General features: G+C 40.1%; 3 protein-coding genes across 9 annotated transcripts in view; 2 read left to right on the forward strand and 1 right to left on the reverse strand.

The window, feature by feature from the left end:
* ank1b (ankyrin 1, erythrocytic b) overlaps positions 1-4,434 on the forward strand; it is a 65,143-nt gene extending 60,709 nt beyond the window's left edge. For 3 of the 7 annotated variants that reach the window (XM_037979367.1, XM_037979362.1, XM_037979364.1), the window contains 5 exons: positions 826-1,477; positions 1,576-1,819; positions 2,181-2,252; positions 2,677-2,771; positions 4,335-4,402. In XM_037979367.1, coding sequence (XP_037835295.1) covers positions 826-1,477; positions 1,576-1,819; positions 2,181-2,252; positions 2,677-2,745 — 1,037 coding nt within the window. In that variant the 3' untranslated portion in view covers positions 2,746-2,771; positions 4,335-4,402. Of the gene's footprint in view, positions 1-825; positions 1,478-1,575; positions 1,820-2,180; positions 2,253-2,676; positions 2,772-4,334 lie in introns of all 7 variants that reach the window. The other 4 variants (XM_017410556.3, XM_037979366.1, XM_037979363.1 and 1 more) reach the window with 4 other exon arrangements.
* Positions 4,435-9,164: 4,730 nt separating this feature from the next.
* Positions 9,165-12,652, forward strand: LOC108232646 (eukaryotic translation initiation factor 4E-binding protein 2-like). Its single transcript, XM_017410564.3, has 3 exons — positions 9,165-9,428; positions 11,745-11,933; positions 12,016-12,652. The coding sequence occupies exons 1-3, from the start codon at positions 9,293-9,295 to the stop codon at positions 12,045-12,047; spliced, it is 357 nt and encodes a 118-aa protein (XP_017266053.1). The 5' UTR covers positions 9,165-9,292; the 3' UTR covers positions 12,048-12,652.
* An 844-nt stretch (positions 12,653-13,496) lies between these two features.
* Positions 13,497-15,937, reverse strand: LOC108232637 (nodal homolog). Its single transcript, XM_017410552.1, has 3 exons — positions 15,682-15,937; positions 14,794-15,488; positions 13,497-13,649 (listed from the first exon to the last, which is right to left on the reverse strand). Exons 1-3 carry the CDS (start codon positions 15,935-15,937, stop codon positions 13,497-13,499), a joined length of 1,104 nt encoding a protein of 367 aa, XP_017266041.1.
* Between the last annotated feature and the right edge of the window lie 289 nt (positions 15,938-16,226).

Genomic DNA, 16,226 nt, shown 5'->3' on the forward strand with positions numbered 1-16,226 from the left:
GACTACATGAGCCTTGAACCAAGTTATGCCAAAATGTATCACACTGGCATTGAAATTTTAGCCCCGAGTTGTTAGGAAAGTTATAATATATCCAAATTAATAGTAACAACAATGTTTATTATATTTAATCAATTCATAACAGCCATAATCAAGATTATTCTGATTCTGGTGCATGTGTACAAAGCAGTTACCAAGAAGTAGTCAAGCTTCTAAACCTTAAGGGTTAATATTGTAAAAATGTGTAAATTTGCAGCAACTATATTTCACCCTTGTGTAATTGTAAAAATGGCTGCTCTCACTTTGAGCTCTTACTGAAGATTAGAAACCCAAGTAGACCCAGTCTACAAAACCATTTCTCCATTCGGCCTTGTGGAACCTTTTAGTTTACTTTACATTGCAACAAGCTGTTGCACCAAATTCTTTCAATTCTTTCTATTGATTCATGTTCTATGCATCTCTTCTCCTGGCAAAATAATCTTGAAAAGACCTTCGTTTTATGTGAAGTTCCATTATTTCACTAATTTCGATGTGTATGCATTGTGAATGCATTTTCTGAAAGGTTTCTTATATTTATGACTTTAGTTTCACTTTTGAAACTCCTGTTGTCTGAGCCTGGACTCAATGAAATTTTATGCTGGACAAATGAATCTAAAATTATCAGTCCAAATTCTAAGACTTGGAGTCTTGTTTATTGGGACAGGGCTGAACCCTGCTGTTTCTCTTGCAGATTGGAAGAAACAGCTGATGTCCAACTCCCCACCCTCCCTGTGGCTGTGCCTGCTTGGTGTTAGTTTTTCTTTTGTCTCGCCCCTGTCTTCCCTCCAGGTTATGGGCTGGTGCAGGAGGAGCTTCTGTCCCCGGCCTCCATGCAATACAGCTTGCCCTCTCCATTAGGCGTGGAGCCCTACTGGCAGGAAGTCTCCAGCCTGGAGTGCGCACCTATTGCCACCACCGAAGAAGACACGTTGATGGAGATGTCGGACGTTCAAGTGTGGCCAGCAGGGGTCAGCCCCTCACTGGTCACGGTAGAGGACTCGTCGCTTGAAGGCAGCAGTCGGGCTGACGATTCTGAGGGTGCCACGCTCTCCTTACCATGCAGTTTGGGCCGCCCAAGCAGCGGGGCCAGTGGCGCCAGCGGTTCCATCATGGAGCTGGAAGAAGAGGAGGAGGAGGAGGAGGAGGAAGGGGAGGTTGAGGATGAGGAGGCGCCACAGGAGCCAGCAAGTGCACTGGCAGAAAGGGACAGGGTGAGGGCCAGTGGCGCCGTTCCCAAAGTCAATCTAAACGGCCAGCTGGGAGGTCAGAGGTCAGACGTGAGGAGAGGGGAGGTGATGGGAGGAGGAACAAAAGGAGCTGGAGGAGGTGTTGGGCTGGGCTCAGTGGAAGGGATTTCTCTTGTTGCAGGCCAGCAGGTGTACGCCCAGCGGAGCGAGATGACGGGGCTGAGTCGATCAACAGAACACAATGGAGACAACCGGTATGGCCGCCATCGCAGAGCTCCAACTCAAGACACCGCAAGCTCCGAGTTTCTCTGCTCTCACATTTCCCCCCCCTTTTTTTTGTTCTGCTTTCCAGGATGGCGGGAGGGGGCGCATTTCAGCCATACGTACCAGAGAAGGACTCCCTGCAGGGTTGGGTGGGCTTGGTGTCAACGGGACACGACGGGAGCTTGCCAGGCTTGCACGTGGCTCAGGAGGCCCTGCTGACTTCGGTGTGTGACACGGGTTACTCTCATGTGCTGCGTGGGCGCCTCGTGAAGGGCACGCAGCCTTTTGACAGGGGGTTGGGCTACTCTCATCAGGAGGAGAGGCGAGGCCAGGTCAGGTTGCCTTGCCAACTAGCCGCCGCTTCCTGCGCCCAGAGAAGGAGAACATCTTTTTTCCATCTCCTTTTTCTTATTTATTTATTTTTTTTAAATGACTAAATAAGAAGTTATTCAATTTGATTTTTTTTTCTTTTTTTTGTGATCATCTTTAAACTTCTTCATACACCCAACAATCATCAAAGCAGATGATCAATCATTTTTGGTCAAGTCACAAACAAACCAGATCAATTTTTTCAACAGAAAAAAATTGTTTAACATTATTTGACATTTTAGACTGCAGGCAACTTGATAAACATTCTAAGCAGCTATTTATATTGTTTTTAGAGTGTAGTGATTGTATCATTTTCTTTCACAGAGAGAACAGAAGGAGGACCGTTCTGCTGAGGTGCAGTTTGTTGAAGAAAAGGGAAATGTGCTCCCAAGGAAGGTGAGTCAGATGTTTTTATCATTTCCACTGAGAGCCCCACATGAACACTGTAAACCCAAGCAGACATCTTTTTACTGTGAATTAGTCACAAACACTCACATTAGTCAGTAGGCAAATGTTAATTAAAAAGTATTTTGTCTTCTTCACAATAAACCAACTATGACTCAAGATAATCTGTGTGTGAAATATTGCAACACTTAGTGTAAAATTCTGCAAATGTACCGAAAATCTTGGCAAATTGGCAAACCCGACTAAATTTGGTGCCTGATTTGGTTGTCTGATTGACCACTGAAACAAAAACCAATGAGAGACAGTGAATTTGTGAGCCATAGTTAGTTTCCTGCTCTGGTTTCATGTTTGGGGCTGCAGCAGTTAACTGCTTCAGGTTTTGTCTCCTTCCCTCGTCCTGCCCTCCTTGCTCCAGGTGGGGGTGAATGTGAGAAAGGGTGTTCAGTCAGTGCAGCGCACCAGTCTGCGGAGAGTTAAACACTGAAATACACACACTACCCAGTCCTTCAGGTACGGGACACACGACAAGCACTTGTGCATCCCAGTGCTTGGATAGTATCCTGGATATGGCGACATATTGAACTCTGACTGAGCATAAATAGTTCTGTGCAAGGTGTTCTGTTTCACTCGTGTTCAAAATTAGAACCCGGAATTTACAATGCTGTTTGCAAAAGTTATGTTCTTGTGTAAAATATAAATAAAAATAGACTGTGAAAAATAATTTAAGCTCCAGTTGGAAATAATTCCAAACACCTCAGTGCTTAAACTGATCTTTTTTTTATTATTAATATTGGGAGGAAACAGATGATAAATTTAAACTTTGATGCCAGGAAAATGCCTAGAGCATGTTTTTAACAGTGGGACATCATCTGCTGTTTTTATCAAACTAAAAACTAACAATAGGCCACTCTCATCAGGATAGCAGTAACAACATAAATACAAAGTATAATATCATCTAAATTTTGCTATATCAAAGGAATATTTCCGGTTGTTTTGTTTTATTATATTCTGCTACATGCTCAACATCAGTTAGTACCTTATCAGCTGTGACACCAGTCATAGAGAATGGAATAATGAAGAAAGAGGAAAAATTCCACTTCAGAGTCAAGCAAGGGCGTTACTTTGGAGGGGGCAAAAGGCACGTTATAACATTTTTTTGGCCACCTTCAATTGCAGTTCCTAATATAATCTACAATATAAACTTTTAAATAAAAACAGTGAAAAAGGTCCATATTAGGAGGCAATTTTCCCTAACTCTGGCATGCAAAATTTTTTAAATAGTCTTTATTGAACAACAGCATTGTTCTGTTGACAACACTGTGGCGATCTAAACAAACTTTGTCATGCAAGACTGTAGAGTTTTTTTTTTGCTCATATAGTATTCTGTCCCACCATTATGACATCTCTGAGAAAGAGTTTTTATTTACCTAAAAAAGAAACCTGATAAAATGGGGGGCTAGCCATTAGCCTGACTCTTAGATAGACTTTTTTCTCTTTCTCCATCTTGAAAGCTTGATTTTATGACTGATAAGATACTAACTATTGATAACTATTTGACAGAAGTTGACTTCAAGAAATGGCCAGACTATCCCTTTAATGGTCCCCTCATTTGTTTTACCTATTCCATATGCACAAATGCACCCTTGTATTAACTCAGACAGTTGCTTTCAAACAGCATGCTGATACCATCCAAAAAATGTGACATCCATTATTTTCTGAATTTGTCTAATATTTATTTATCTACTAATTGTGAGATCACATGACAATTGTACACATGTGCTCAGTCTTTTCTCTTTTTTTCTCCTATTTTTGTGATCTTGAAACACTATTTGAACCTTTTCTTGAAACTCTAACACAAAACATTTAATATGTTGCCTTACTAGTTTAGGTTTAAATGTTTTTTTTAATTATTACATTGCACTTTTAACTTCTATTTAAAGAGCTTCCCAACCTTCTCACAAAGCCGTGATGCATACTGTTTTATATTTTAAAACAATTTTAAAACCCAAAGTAATTATGTATGTATAAGACTATTGTTTCTATATTATTATTTTTTATTCTTTTGTTGTTCAGGACCGGAAAGCCACTGCCAAAACATCGTCCACTAAAACACGACCGGACCGAAGAGGAAAATAAGCAGAGAAGAGAGGAAGACAAGGGAAAAAAAAAACAAGGAGAAAAAAAACAACCTAAAAGGACAAACAGAATTCTTCTCAACCTGTGATCATGAACCATCACAAAACAAAAGAAGACAAGAAAAAAAAGAAGAGTTCAAGTTGTAGTTTTTTAATATTTGTAAAGAAAAATATCAACTAAACTAAGGCATGAAGATTCATTTTTATACAAAAAAAACCTAAATGTTCGTAAAACAACTAAGAAAAAAAAAAAGCAACAAAGTGCTTCCTGTGAACTGTAATCGCATGACTGCTGGTGCATGCCCTTTGACCTTTTGAACTGTCATTATCTACAAACTGAAGGGGTATAAGGTACATGTATGGACCTTCTTCTCCCCAGCAGGAGTTGTTTGAGTCAGCAAGTTGAGTCTGATAGCAGTGCAGCCAAAAAAAAAGTCCCTCAAAGGATGGTTGTGTTTGCAGCAAAGCCTCTGCTGAGCCTAAAAAAATGCTTCTTTTCCCGAACCCTTCCCCTTAACAATCCTAATGTGATATATGCACTCTATGCTACGTGGATGTGTGTCGGTGTGTATGTGTGCGTGTAAATTTGCTCTACCGCATGAGTTTCTAGCTTCTGGGTTGGCCATGAGCCTCGTCCCATGATTGGCTTGTTGTCTCTGTGATGTCATGGCGCGCTCAGCGGCGCAAAACGCCGCTGCTCTTCCCTGCTTGCGAGTTCTTGTCTGCGTGTGCCAGAGTCCCCCCCCTTCCTCTATTGAGAAAATCTTGCTTCCACTTCGGTTCTCTGGCATTGTTTGACTTCAGTAGGGAACCGAACCTCTGTCAGCCTCGTGTTTTCAGGAGAAATGTGTTTTCAAGACAGCGGAATGTTTTCTTTGGAAAAGGTTTGGTAGCTTCACTGCATTGCACAGCAGCTCTACAACACAAATCCTGACCTTTTTTACCATTCTTACATCCTTTCTGTTCCTAATTCTTTTAGTAGCATATCTCATCTTTATCTATAGCCCTCGGTTATATGCAGCAGAATCACACACCCCTTCTGTCAGTTTTGTGCTTCAGCGCCTCATTGTCTCAGTTTTTTTTTTAGGTGGTTTGTATAACACAAAAGGGGTAAAGTAGAGTGAAAAAACTGAATATTTAAAGAATTCCTAGCTCATGTCAAATGGCATTATGCTACAGCAGCTTGTGATGATGAGAGAAACTGTGCAGTGAGGACAAACAGGTAGCACTGTGACAGTCTTACCACACTGACCCCAGACTCGTGAACTGCCGATGCACATATTTACATATAATCCGAGCAAGAGCACACACACACAAACCTGAGAACCAGTGATCAGATTGTCAGACAGCTTTGCTGCAGCAATAATTTCAAACAATAAGGAAAGATGGAAGCCCTGATTCTGGGTGTGAGAATGAAAGAGCGAAGCCCTCGGTGAAGATGGAGACTCCATCTGGGTGCACAGCATTTGAGTTTGATGCTGCAGCTGAGCCGTGCCCGAATGTTTTCCATTCACTCTGAAGTGAACAAGCTTGAAAGCACACACTGATGCGCTGATGCAAGATAGAATGACTTCGTTGCAGCAGTGTGGGACTAAGGCCAGTAAGGGTCTTTTTTTTGTTTTGTTTTTTTGGCACTAAACGTAGCAACATGAAAAATCACAATATGTTCTTTTAAGTCCATGTTCTGAGATGTTGGCTCCTGCTTTTAGATTAAATTCACAGGAAACGTTTTACTTTATCTTAAACTTCTTCAAATGTCACATTTTTTGAAACATACTTGCATTATTACTGCTTATGATTTAACACTTTATGCAGAAACCTGATGGCAGCACTATGTAGGCATTGTATCATAGTAGCACACATTTCTGGAACACACAATTTATCCCGTAAGTACTGTAAATGCAACTGTAGCCTGGATGATTGTGGCACAGAATGAATGAACACCTTCGTTATCTGTTAGACACAAATGCACGTATTTCCAATTCCATTTCCATGCAAGTGAACCTCATTTGATAATATCACATGTTTTTTAACATCTTACACTCAGGTTTTTAGTTCTGCTCTGTCAGAAACTGTTTTGAATCCCTGTTTGTCCTCTGGAAGACAAAGGTGGGACATAATGGGGGGTTTAAATGGATACATAGTAGTTGTTTTGTTGAATGCATGAAGCAAAAAAAAGCTTGTGTGCAGTTACGTGTGTGAGAATATGTGCTTTGAAGTCAGATAAGACCAAAAAAAGAGTGTTGAATGTGTCAGATATGTCCTCGTGTTCGAGGCAGCACTGACACCGTCATCAGCTGCTTTTATCCTCATTCATTTTTACAACTGATGAGCGAAACTGAACCAAACAGTTTGTGTGAAGCACAGACACAAGAATTTCATTTGATGAATGTTAAATCAGTTTCTCTGACACATTTAAAGTTTTATGGAGGTTTCTGTCGTGTTTGATGCGAAATATTTTTTTTGTATAATCTCACCGGAGAAGCATTGCTGCTGAAAAAAGTCAAGCCTTGACTTTAGGCTTTTAAAAAACTAGACAAGGAAAAAGTATACCAACACATTTACTAAAATTGTGAACCTTTCAGATGGTGGAAGGTAAAGATTCCCACAATCATTTAGCTCATTTTTATTCCTAACTTTATTTAAAGTAGCAAAGTTGTCAAAATATCAAATATAACAATAGAAAATCCGATATTAAATTTTATAATCTACTGGAATCATGTTACACAAAGCCACAGTCTTTAGTGTGGTTCTGTTTAAGGGTTAATAATAATTATGATCTTACTTGTTGTAGATAGCTCTTTTAATGACCTCAGTTTGGTCATTTTTAAACAGCAGTATGCAAATGGTTTTATAAACATTGGCACTTTCCTCAATTTTGTAACAGCAAGGTATTTACATAAAGTTTTATAATTATTAGTAGGTGCAAATAGCAGCTGTGGGTAACTGCTTCTGATGCATACTGAATTATAATATTTCTGCTGAAATAACAGTGTAACATGAAACTGGCAATGATGTAAAGTTTATCAGATGTTGCTTGGATGAACTGCTATAAACATTTTGAGACTAAAGTTGGTCTTAGATGCCACAATCCACTTTGGTCTTGGCACTACTCAGACCAGCCTTTAGCTCATCAGTTTGGATTTTCCAAAACCAGGTGTTTGAATGCTGGTGCTCCACTGTCCTGCTTGATCCCCAGTGTGATCAATCTTTTTTTTCTGATGGATTTAGCAGCAGATTCATTCTTACATTTCCACCTAAACCTCTTTCCCACAACTCTTCAGCTTCAGCTTTTCAGATTCTGCCATATTTGTTTACCTACACAGACTACATCCAGCCTAAACTAGGTCAATCACATGACCCAAGCTTTCACATGGTTTAAAGCAGATTCAGCTGAGTGTTTTGTTTACATTGAGTGTGGACCCTCAAATCAATATATTTCAAAAAACTACTGAAGTAAACTCTTTCAAACTCTTTCAAATTGATATTGTTCAGGAAAACATTTTTTGTTTGATTTCATTTTTGCAATAGGTACCTTTAAACTCTTTTTCTCCAAATTGAAGCCATGAAAAAGCTATCTACAACAGGTAAGATATTAATTGCTCACAAACTTTGCAGCAGGATTCCACTTTAAAAGATCTGAAATATTCCTTTAAGGTTGGGCAATGTAACAAGGATGCTGTTAATCAGTTCCTGTTATCAAACCAACCAGTGCTAAAATGACTAAGAATTATAACTTGTTGATCAGATCTTAAACCAAATTTTGGTCACATTTTTCACAAACTAAACAAAACAAAGTCACGCGTTTCTTTATTTTTCATCTTGTCTCCACTTAGAGAAGGAATTTTACAAATATAAGTTTAAAACAAGATTCTGTCTGCTCTGTTAAACCACCTTCAGCGTGTTTGTGAGTGTGTGTACATGATGACGCTCGGTTCTAAACTTTGTTGGATCAAAGGGGGGAAAAAAAGAGAGAGAACATTTTTTACCCGGCATGTGAGTAAAGACGACGTGTAACCTCCGATGATGTATTTTAAAATGAGTATTATATAATTTTAACTGTTGCAAAGAATAGAGATCACCTATACTCCTTTAGAGTGGATACATGACAATGTAAACGCAATATCATATTACTCTATCCTAAGGAATGCAACTGCACACATGCACAACAAATGTTTTTATGAAAATGTATGTATAAATATATGACAAAATATATTTCATTAGAATGCTATGCACCCTCATAGAATTGTTATGGATGTTCTTTAAGCATTATCTAGTCCAACACCCACTTTATGGGGAATGTAGAGGCTTTGTAGCTCTGACCATTTGTTTTCTTTCTTTTGTATCGCCCTGAGGAGAAGATAAACAAAGGTGAACATGTATACAAGCCTTTCGATCAGAGTTCTTCTGACATGAAGATATGTATAAATCATGTTACCCTGTACACCAGCTCTAACCATTTACAAGACTTAATAAACAAACAAGATGGAACATGTGCTTGTGGTATTTTTGGTCAGAAGTGAAATGAGTGCAAGAGTTATCTGAACTGTTGTCAGTTCAGGTGGGTAAATGTACCCTAATTGGTATATAATGTCTCAGTAATAGTCCATTTGTGCAATGTATTCTTTTTTTTCTTTGAAAATATGCTGGTTTATTTTTACGCAGTGGGTCACCCTGCTGCTGACAGATGAAGAACTACAACTTCCACCGTCTGTGACGCCCCTGCTCTCGGCCAATCACAGCTCGCCGGCCCACGTGATGTTTTGTAGGAAACCCCAGTGTTGTTTGGGGGTTCCACGTGGAGGGAGAAAGTGATTCGTGAGCGCGGGCCCGCAGGTCGACAGGAGAGTCCACCCCAGCGCAGGTGTGTGTGTGTGTTTCTCGGCTGTGAGGAAGATGTCCGCGGCAGGTCAGACCTCCAGGAGCCGGGAGATCCCCGCCGTCCGGAGGATCGCCGTCCACGATGCTGCCCACATGCCCCAGGACTACTCCACCACTCCGGGGGGGACCATGTTCAGCACCACGCCCGGAGGTAAGATGGGGGTGAATAAATCGGCGTGAATCTGTTTTCTGCCAGCCACGTTCCGACAGGAACGGGTTCTCAGTCGGAACCTATTTATAGCCGTGTTCCTGCAGAGCGGTTCTCGTTGGGAAACAGCAGCATGTTTACAGGAGAAGAAGTGGGGGACTCCTCCATTATTATGCAACACTGCCCTTAATGGGGAAAGCTGGGAACCCCTGAAAGAAAAAAACAAAATTAATCCAAAACATGAAAGCATTTCTTAAAGGAATGCATATCGCCCGCCGCCTTTCATGTTAGGGATTTAAATTAGGATAATCTCATGTAATCTGTAATTGTCACATCTGCTTGGAGTGTGTGTTGGTTCTGACTCTCAGCTACTACCACACCAAATCTTACCTCAGTGTCTGTAAAACTGGCCTCATTTTTGTGCTTTTAATGTCACTTGGCTGTGGCAGCCATCTTGAATAGATTGCCTTCTCAGAGTTCCATCTATGGGTTCATTAGATATTTTGCTAACAGCTGATGGTAAAGTTTGAAGAACAGATCTCACAGGATCAGCTCGCACTCAGAGCACAAGCTGGGGACAACTCTCAGCTACAACCACACCAAATTTTAGCTAATATCCATTAAATTGACTCATTTGGTCTTTTTTTGTTTGTTTGTTTGTTTTTTCTGAAATCAGTTGGCTGTGGCGGCCATCTTGAATTGGGTTCAGTTATAGATGCACATCTGTTAATTACTTTCTGAGAGTCTCATTAAAATCCCTTGGGTGGTTTATTAGATATTTTGCTAACACTACAAGCAATTGAACACACACAGACACGGGCACAGACATCGCCCTGTTGCGTTCAGTGGATGTTTGGGTTAATATCGACACAGAAAATACCTAAAACGATACGAAGCTGGAAGAATAACTGAGAAATCGTACGGATGAGTGCTGAGCTCTCTGTGGAATGTTTGAGCCGTTATTGAACATTTTTACACAAACACGGAGCAGCTGGAGCCTTGGGAAGTTTCCAGCATGGTGTTTTTTTTAAAACAGGAGCGTCTAAGAAACGTGAGAGGGATCCACATGTTCAGCTTAACTGATAACATGTCCTGTAACATCAGCAGGTGGGACAGGTTCAACAGAAACTGGGTTAGTGGTCACGGTCAGGTGTGGAGTGCAGGAAACAGACGAGTCACACCTGGGAAACTAAACTTTACTTTTTATAATTGTGTGGAAGTTGTTTGTGTGTAACTTTTTGGGTTTGTCAACAGTTGTAAAAGTTGACATACTGAAGTTGTCCTTTATTATTTGATTATTTATAGGTTGTTGATTTTTTTCAAGCGTTTAAGGTTCAGATCAACAAATTGACTGATTTGGATTTTTATATATTTAAGTTGTGTTTATTGACAAGGGCTCTTTATTATTTATTTAAATTTGATCATTACTGCCCCATAGCAAAGGTGAAGAGACAATGTTTTTTTAAATGTTAACATTAATGTTTTTAATATTTTGAAGACATGTTTTTTAATGAAACTCTCAGAAAGTAATCACTGGATGAACAATTACCTGGTTAACCTTTAGAGTCACACCAATTCAAGATGGCCACCACAGCAAAGCGATCGGATCAAACAGGAAAATGGCCAGTTTTCTCTCATGTGGAGCTAAAGTTTGGTGCAGTAGTAGCTGAGAGTCATTCATGACCAATCCTAGAAGTGCTAACAGATCATGTGAGCTCATGCAAGATGCTGCATTAGAAACACCTGAATCATTTCTCAAGAGGAAGATGATATTAGTTTAAAACTGGCATGAAAGATGGAGGGCGATATGCATTGTTTCAAGGAATACTAGGCCTTTAATGTTTATATATATATATATATATATATATATATTAATTATTGTTATTTTTGTTATTTATGTGTCCAAATTCATATTCTATATCTAGGTTTTATGATTTATTTATTATTTATTTTGAAAAAAAAGGGGCTTAATTTAAAAAAAACATTATTTTATTTTGAAGAAGTCTTAAATATTGTGATTCAGACCAATCATTGTAACCTTTTCTTTGAATGGTGTTTGGAGCAAACAAACAGTAAAGCGAGCTCAAACATTTACTGTGAATTTTTAGCAAAACTTTATGACTGTACAATAAAAATAAAACAAATCTTTGAAAAAAATCTGATCAATTGAATGTGGAAATATCTGGAATTTTAAAGTCAAAACCGTGTTGTAACTCTTCTTTAGTTATATATCAACAGCTTTTTACTCATTTAAGTAACCCTATGTCACCGATGTTACCATACAGAAACATACTGATAGAGCAGGCTCCTGTGCTGCAGGTACGAGGATCATCTACGACAGGAAATTCCTCCTGCAGTGTCGGACGTCCCCCCTGACCCGCACCCCTCCCAAGCTGCCCGATATCCCAGGAGTCACCAGGCCGCTGAACCCTGACTCCTCTAGTGACGCAAACCGAGTCGACGAGACGGCAAACAGCAACGAGCACAACGTGCACACAGAGAATTCAGGTGAACATGTCCGTCCGACAGCAACCGGCTCTTTGAATGTTTGTGTTTCTCTGAACTAAACTCACTGTTTGTCCTTCTTTAGGAGAAGACGCCCAGTTTGAGATGGACATATAAAAACAATCGGCTTCGAGGATAAAAATAAATCCTTACATTTACAGAGTTAATGCTGACTGGAATGAAAACTATGTAATAGTTAAATTGACACTGTTAGCTGCGTTGTTTATCAGATATGTTAAATGTGTTTTTGTAATGTCTAATTAATATATGTTAAATGTTGTGCTTACAACATTATTAGATGCGTAAATCTTTATATTTCTTTGATTCCTCATGACTTTATATTATCTGTAACATGTGACAAATCAGATTTATTAATATAATAATTTTTGTGAGTTTTATTTAAAAGCTAAATACACAAACTTTGTTGATTTTCACTGTGTACTTATTTGATCTTTTTTTCTGATCAGCAGTAACTAATTGTGTCCACATGGGGGCAGCAGACTAATAAAACATCCTAATTTTAAATAAGAGGGCAAATCTTCACACATTAAACATATGTAAAACAACATGCAAACTTTTTTTTTACCTTCTTGTTTTCATGAACCAGATGAATGTTAGTGTTTACTGTTATTTTGTTTATGCTTTGATTCTCAACTATGGAGTTAAAAATGCATTATTTTGCTGCTCGGTGCTTCACTATAATAAACAAGCTGTTAACTTTGTCACTTTTCTGTTTCATGCTGCTAAATTTATCCAGCTTGATTTTTTTTTTCTTCTGCTGAAAATATAAATAAGTTAAATAAAACAGTGAACATGGTTGACCCAAAACATTTACCAACAAGCTTAAATGTCAAAGGTTATTAGATGACATTAAAGCTGACACAAAAGGTAATTAGTTGTAGATGTAGATTCAGTGATTACTCTCTGTGAGCTTACATAAAATTTGTCCAATAGTTTATGAAATATTTGGTAATTTGTCATTGGCCTTTCACTTTGGAATAAAAATTGTAAACAGCTTTTAAATGTAAACATTCTTTGTAAAAGGGGATCATTTCTGGCCTCTGCCCTTACTTTTATTATTTTAGTCTAAAAAAAGACACATTTAAAAGCAAAATATCCAAAGAATTTAAAGCTAAATAAGTATTTTAACTTGTCTTTTTAAGAAATAAAGTGTAACTCAAACCTTTGACAGAAGCTCATACAAACCCTTAAAATACAGTAAAAATCCAGCAACTCTTTGTCTAAGATATGAAATCATTTATTGCATTAAAATCTATAGCAAACACCCATATGGGTCAATGGGACCCAAGCATCTCAAAGCCTCAATTTGGTCCAATTCAGGAATATTAAATTAGTCTTTGTGCATTAAAAAAAACAGTTTAAAGGTATTTTTGCACAGCGTTTGTGCAATTCAACAGTGCTTCATTCATCACTTAAAGCCTTTTGAGGCCATTTCTAAAAGGTCCAGAATGAGTTTAGAAACTGTAAATCCTTAACTCAGTCAGTGTGCCTCCTTATTTCTGTAAAGTGCCAGGATGTGTCCATCCACGTTTTTTTTATTCGTCCTCAGAGGCAGCCACACTCCTTCACCACCATGTTCTCATGGTGCCTCTCCACCATCTTCCCGTTCTCGTAGTACAACATGGAAAGCTGTGCCAGGTGTGTGGGCACGCAGGAAGGACATGGCACCTTGTCCGGGTGGTGGAACTTCAACAGACTCTGAAAAGAGAAAAAAGGTCACACTGGTTAGAGCGCAGTTTATACCAACACAACATAAAAAGAATCATCAGCTCTATTTTGGTCTCAAACTCTGCTTGATTCAAAAGCCAAGGAATAAAGACGGGTCTTAAGCATAGATTTAAAAGTCTCAGTGGTCCATATATGAAGAGGTAAACTGTTCCACTGACTTGTAGCAGTAACTAAAAACAGACCAATCACCTTAATATTTTCGTTTGAATCTTGGAACAAGAAACAGGCTGGTTGGTCGGAGCACCTGTTTGGGTGCGCAGATGTTGAAGAGGTCACATAAATATGACGGGGCAAGATTAAAACTTTAAAAACAAGCAGTAAAAGCTGAAAATTAATCTGGAAACAGACAGGGAGCCTGAGGAGAAAAGCCTGGGCAGGAGTTATGTTTTAATTTTAGTACCCATTAAGATGAGATGCTGCATTCTGGGCAGTTTGTTAGAGATGGAAAGATGATTTATCAGGATGTTCCAGTAAATCCAAGCAAGAGGTAATAAAAACATGATTCACATTTTTCCAGATTTTTGATGGAGAAATATGGCTTCACCTTGATTCTTAATTGGAAACCTGATTTCACAACTCCATTAATCTGTTTGGTTTTTTTCCAATTCGAAAAAGCTGCCAAAAATCTAATTTACATTATGTTCCTGACAGCAGGAGTGACTGTATGGAGCGAACAGGCCAAGAGTTTCAACAAAATTACTAACACTGCATTTTCTAAAGCTGATAGTTTTGTCTTGCGTTCATTTAGATTGAGAAAGTTTAAATTTAACCATGTTTTTATGTCATTTAGACAGTTCAATCGTAGTTTAAGTAATACTGTCTAACTTAATGTTAAGATAGACCTGGATCCCATATAAAGCAATGGAAAGGGATGTTACGTTTTTTAAAAATGGACCCCAAAGACAACATGTCCAGTTTAAAAAGTAGTGGACCCAAAATGGATGCTTAAGGGACCCCCATCTATCAGAAGAGGCGCATTCTTCTAAACAAATAGGAAAAGTCCTCTTGGTACAATCTATCTGTGTCTTTAAAACTAACCATCTGCTCAAGTCCTGACAGAAAGATATTATGGGTCACAGTATCAAAGGTCGAAAATACGACACATCCGTCTTACCTGCATGTAGGCATGGTTGGTAGGGCTGAACGTCTCATCTACCGGCGTGGGACAGCTCCCCTCACAGCGATAAGCGTTGAACCGTTTGGGATAGACAATCCAGTCACTCCAGTTGAGCTTCCTAAAGTCCACCCACATGTCCACCTTCCTGCAGAGACGACCCTGCTTCTCGACATCTCTCTGTCTCCTCTGGGTCTGCTGGTGTCTCTTCTCTCTGCTTCCCCTCATCCTGAAGGAGGGATCCAACTGCTCCCTGCCCACGCTCACGTACTTGGAGTGCTCTGCTGTGTGGATCAGCGTTGGATTTTGCCCACCGTCGGGGCTCTGTTTCAAGAAGACCACCATCGTTACCCTGTCAGCGGTAGGGTGCTGGATCCTCTCCTGTGTCTCCTCATCCGTCCTCTTTCTTAAGGCTCCCTGCTGCAGCCAGCGGCGGAGCATCTTCATCACGTTGAACACCTTCCAGGAGGAGGGCGAGACCATCGAGCTGGGGTGGGCTCGGAGGCGTCCCAGGAGCTGCCGGTTTGTGCCGGAGTACTGGTCCTGGTCGGAGTGATAGATGTCCACAGAGACGCTGGAGGACTTGGTGAAGGCAGGCAGGCGGATCCGGAGCTCAGCCAGTTGGATGTTGTCACTTGCAGACATGGAGGAGAGGTCAAAGGTGACCGACCACCTCTGGTCAATCTGCTCACAGCCTGAAAGAATAATAGGAAACAAAACTTTTAGGTTCCAGTTTTCTTTTACATTTGTTTCTGGATTTAACAGAACCAAAACAATCTTGACTTACTATGATCTGACATGACATTTAGGTTTAATATTGTATTTAATTATTTTGATTCGGAAGGTTTAATAGCAAATAACGCCAATGGTTTACTGTTGAAAACTCACCTTTAGCAACAAGGTTGATGACAGAGTCGGAGTGGAGGAGACCCCTGCTGTGTCCCCTGGTCTGTCCCAGGCCTGGCTGAGTTCTGTCCCGGTCCTCGGACCTCATGCTCCTGTAGAGCCGCATCATGTAGTGGGGCAGCCTGATGGCGCGTCTGGAGCGGGCGGACGGTCCGAGCTGCCCGTCCTGGTGCGCAGAGAGAGCCAGAACCGAGCCCAGCAGGAGAACAAACCCAAACCGCGCCGCTGGAAACTTCATGACTGATGCTGTCTCTTCCACGGAACCAGCCCTGATGCTCGTGACGCTCCTGGTGCTCAGGTTTATGAGCACGCGCCTCTCCTCGGACCTCCTTTGGCCCGGGGATGCGTTCAAAGACCCAAATGAGACGGGCTCGTTATGGACCGAAACCCAGCGGTCTTTGAAGTGACAGAAGTGTGAAAACTGGGCAAAAGCCTCTGAGCTCTGATTGATTTTCTGTTCGTTACAGATACTTTGATAAGAATTAGTTGAGAAGATTAAACGAGCTGCATCACTGTGTCGTGATTAA

This window comes from Kryptolebias marmoratus, linkage group LG14 (assembly GCF_001649575.2).
Source record: "Kryptolebias marmoratus isolate JLee-2015 linkage group LG14, ASM164957v2, whole genome shotgun sequence".
NCBI lineage: Eukaryota > Metazoa > Chordata > Actinopteri > Cyprinodontiformes > Rivulidae > Kryptolebias > Kryptolebias marmoratus.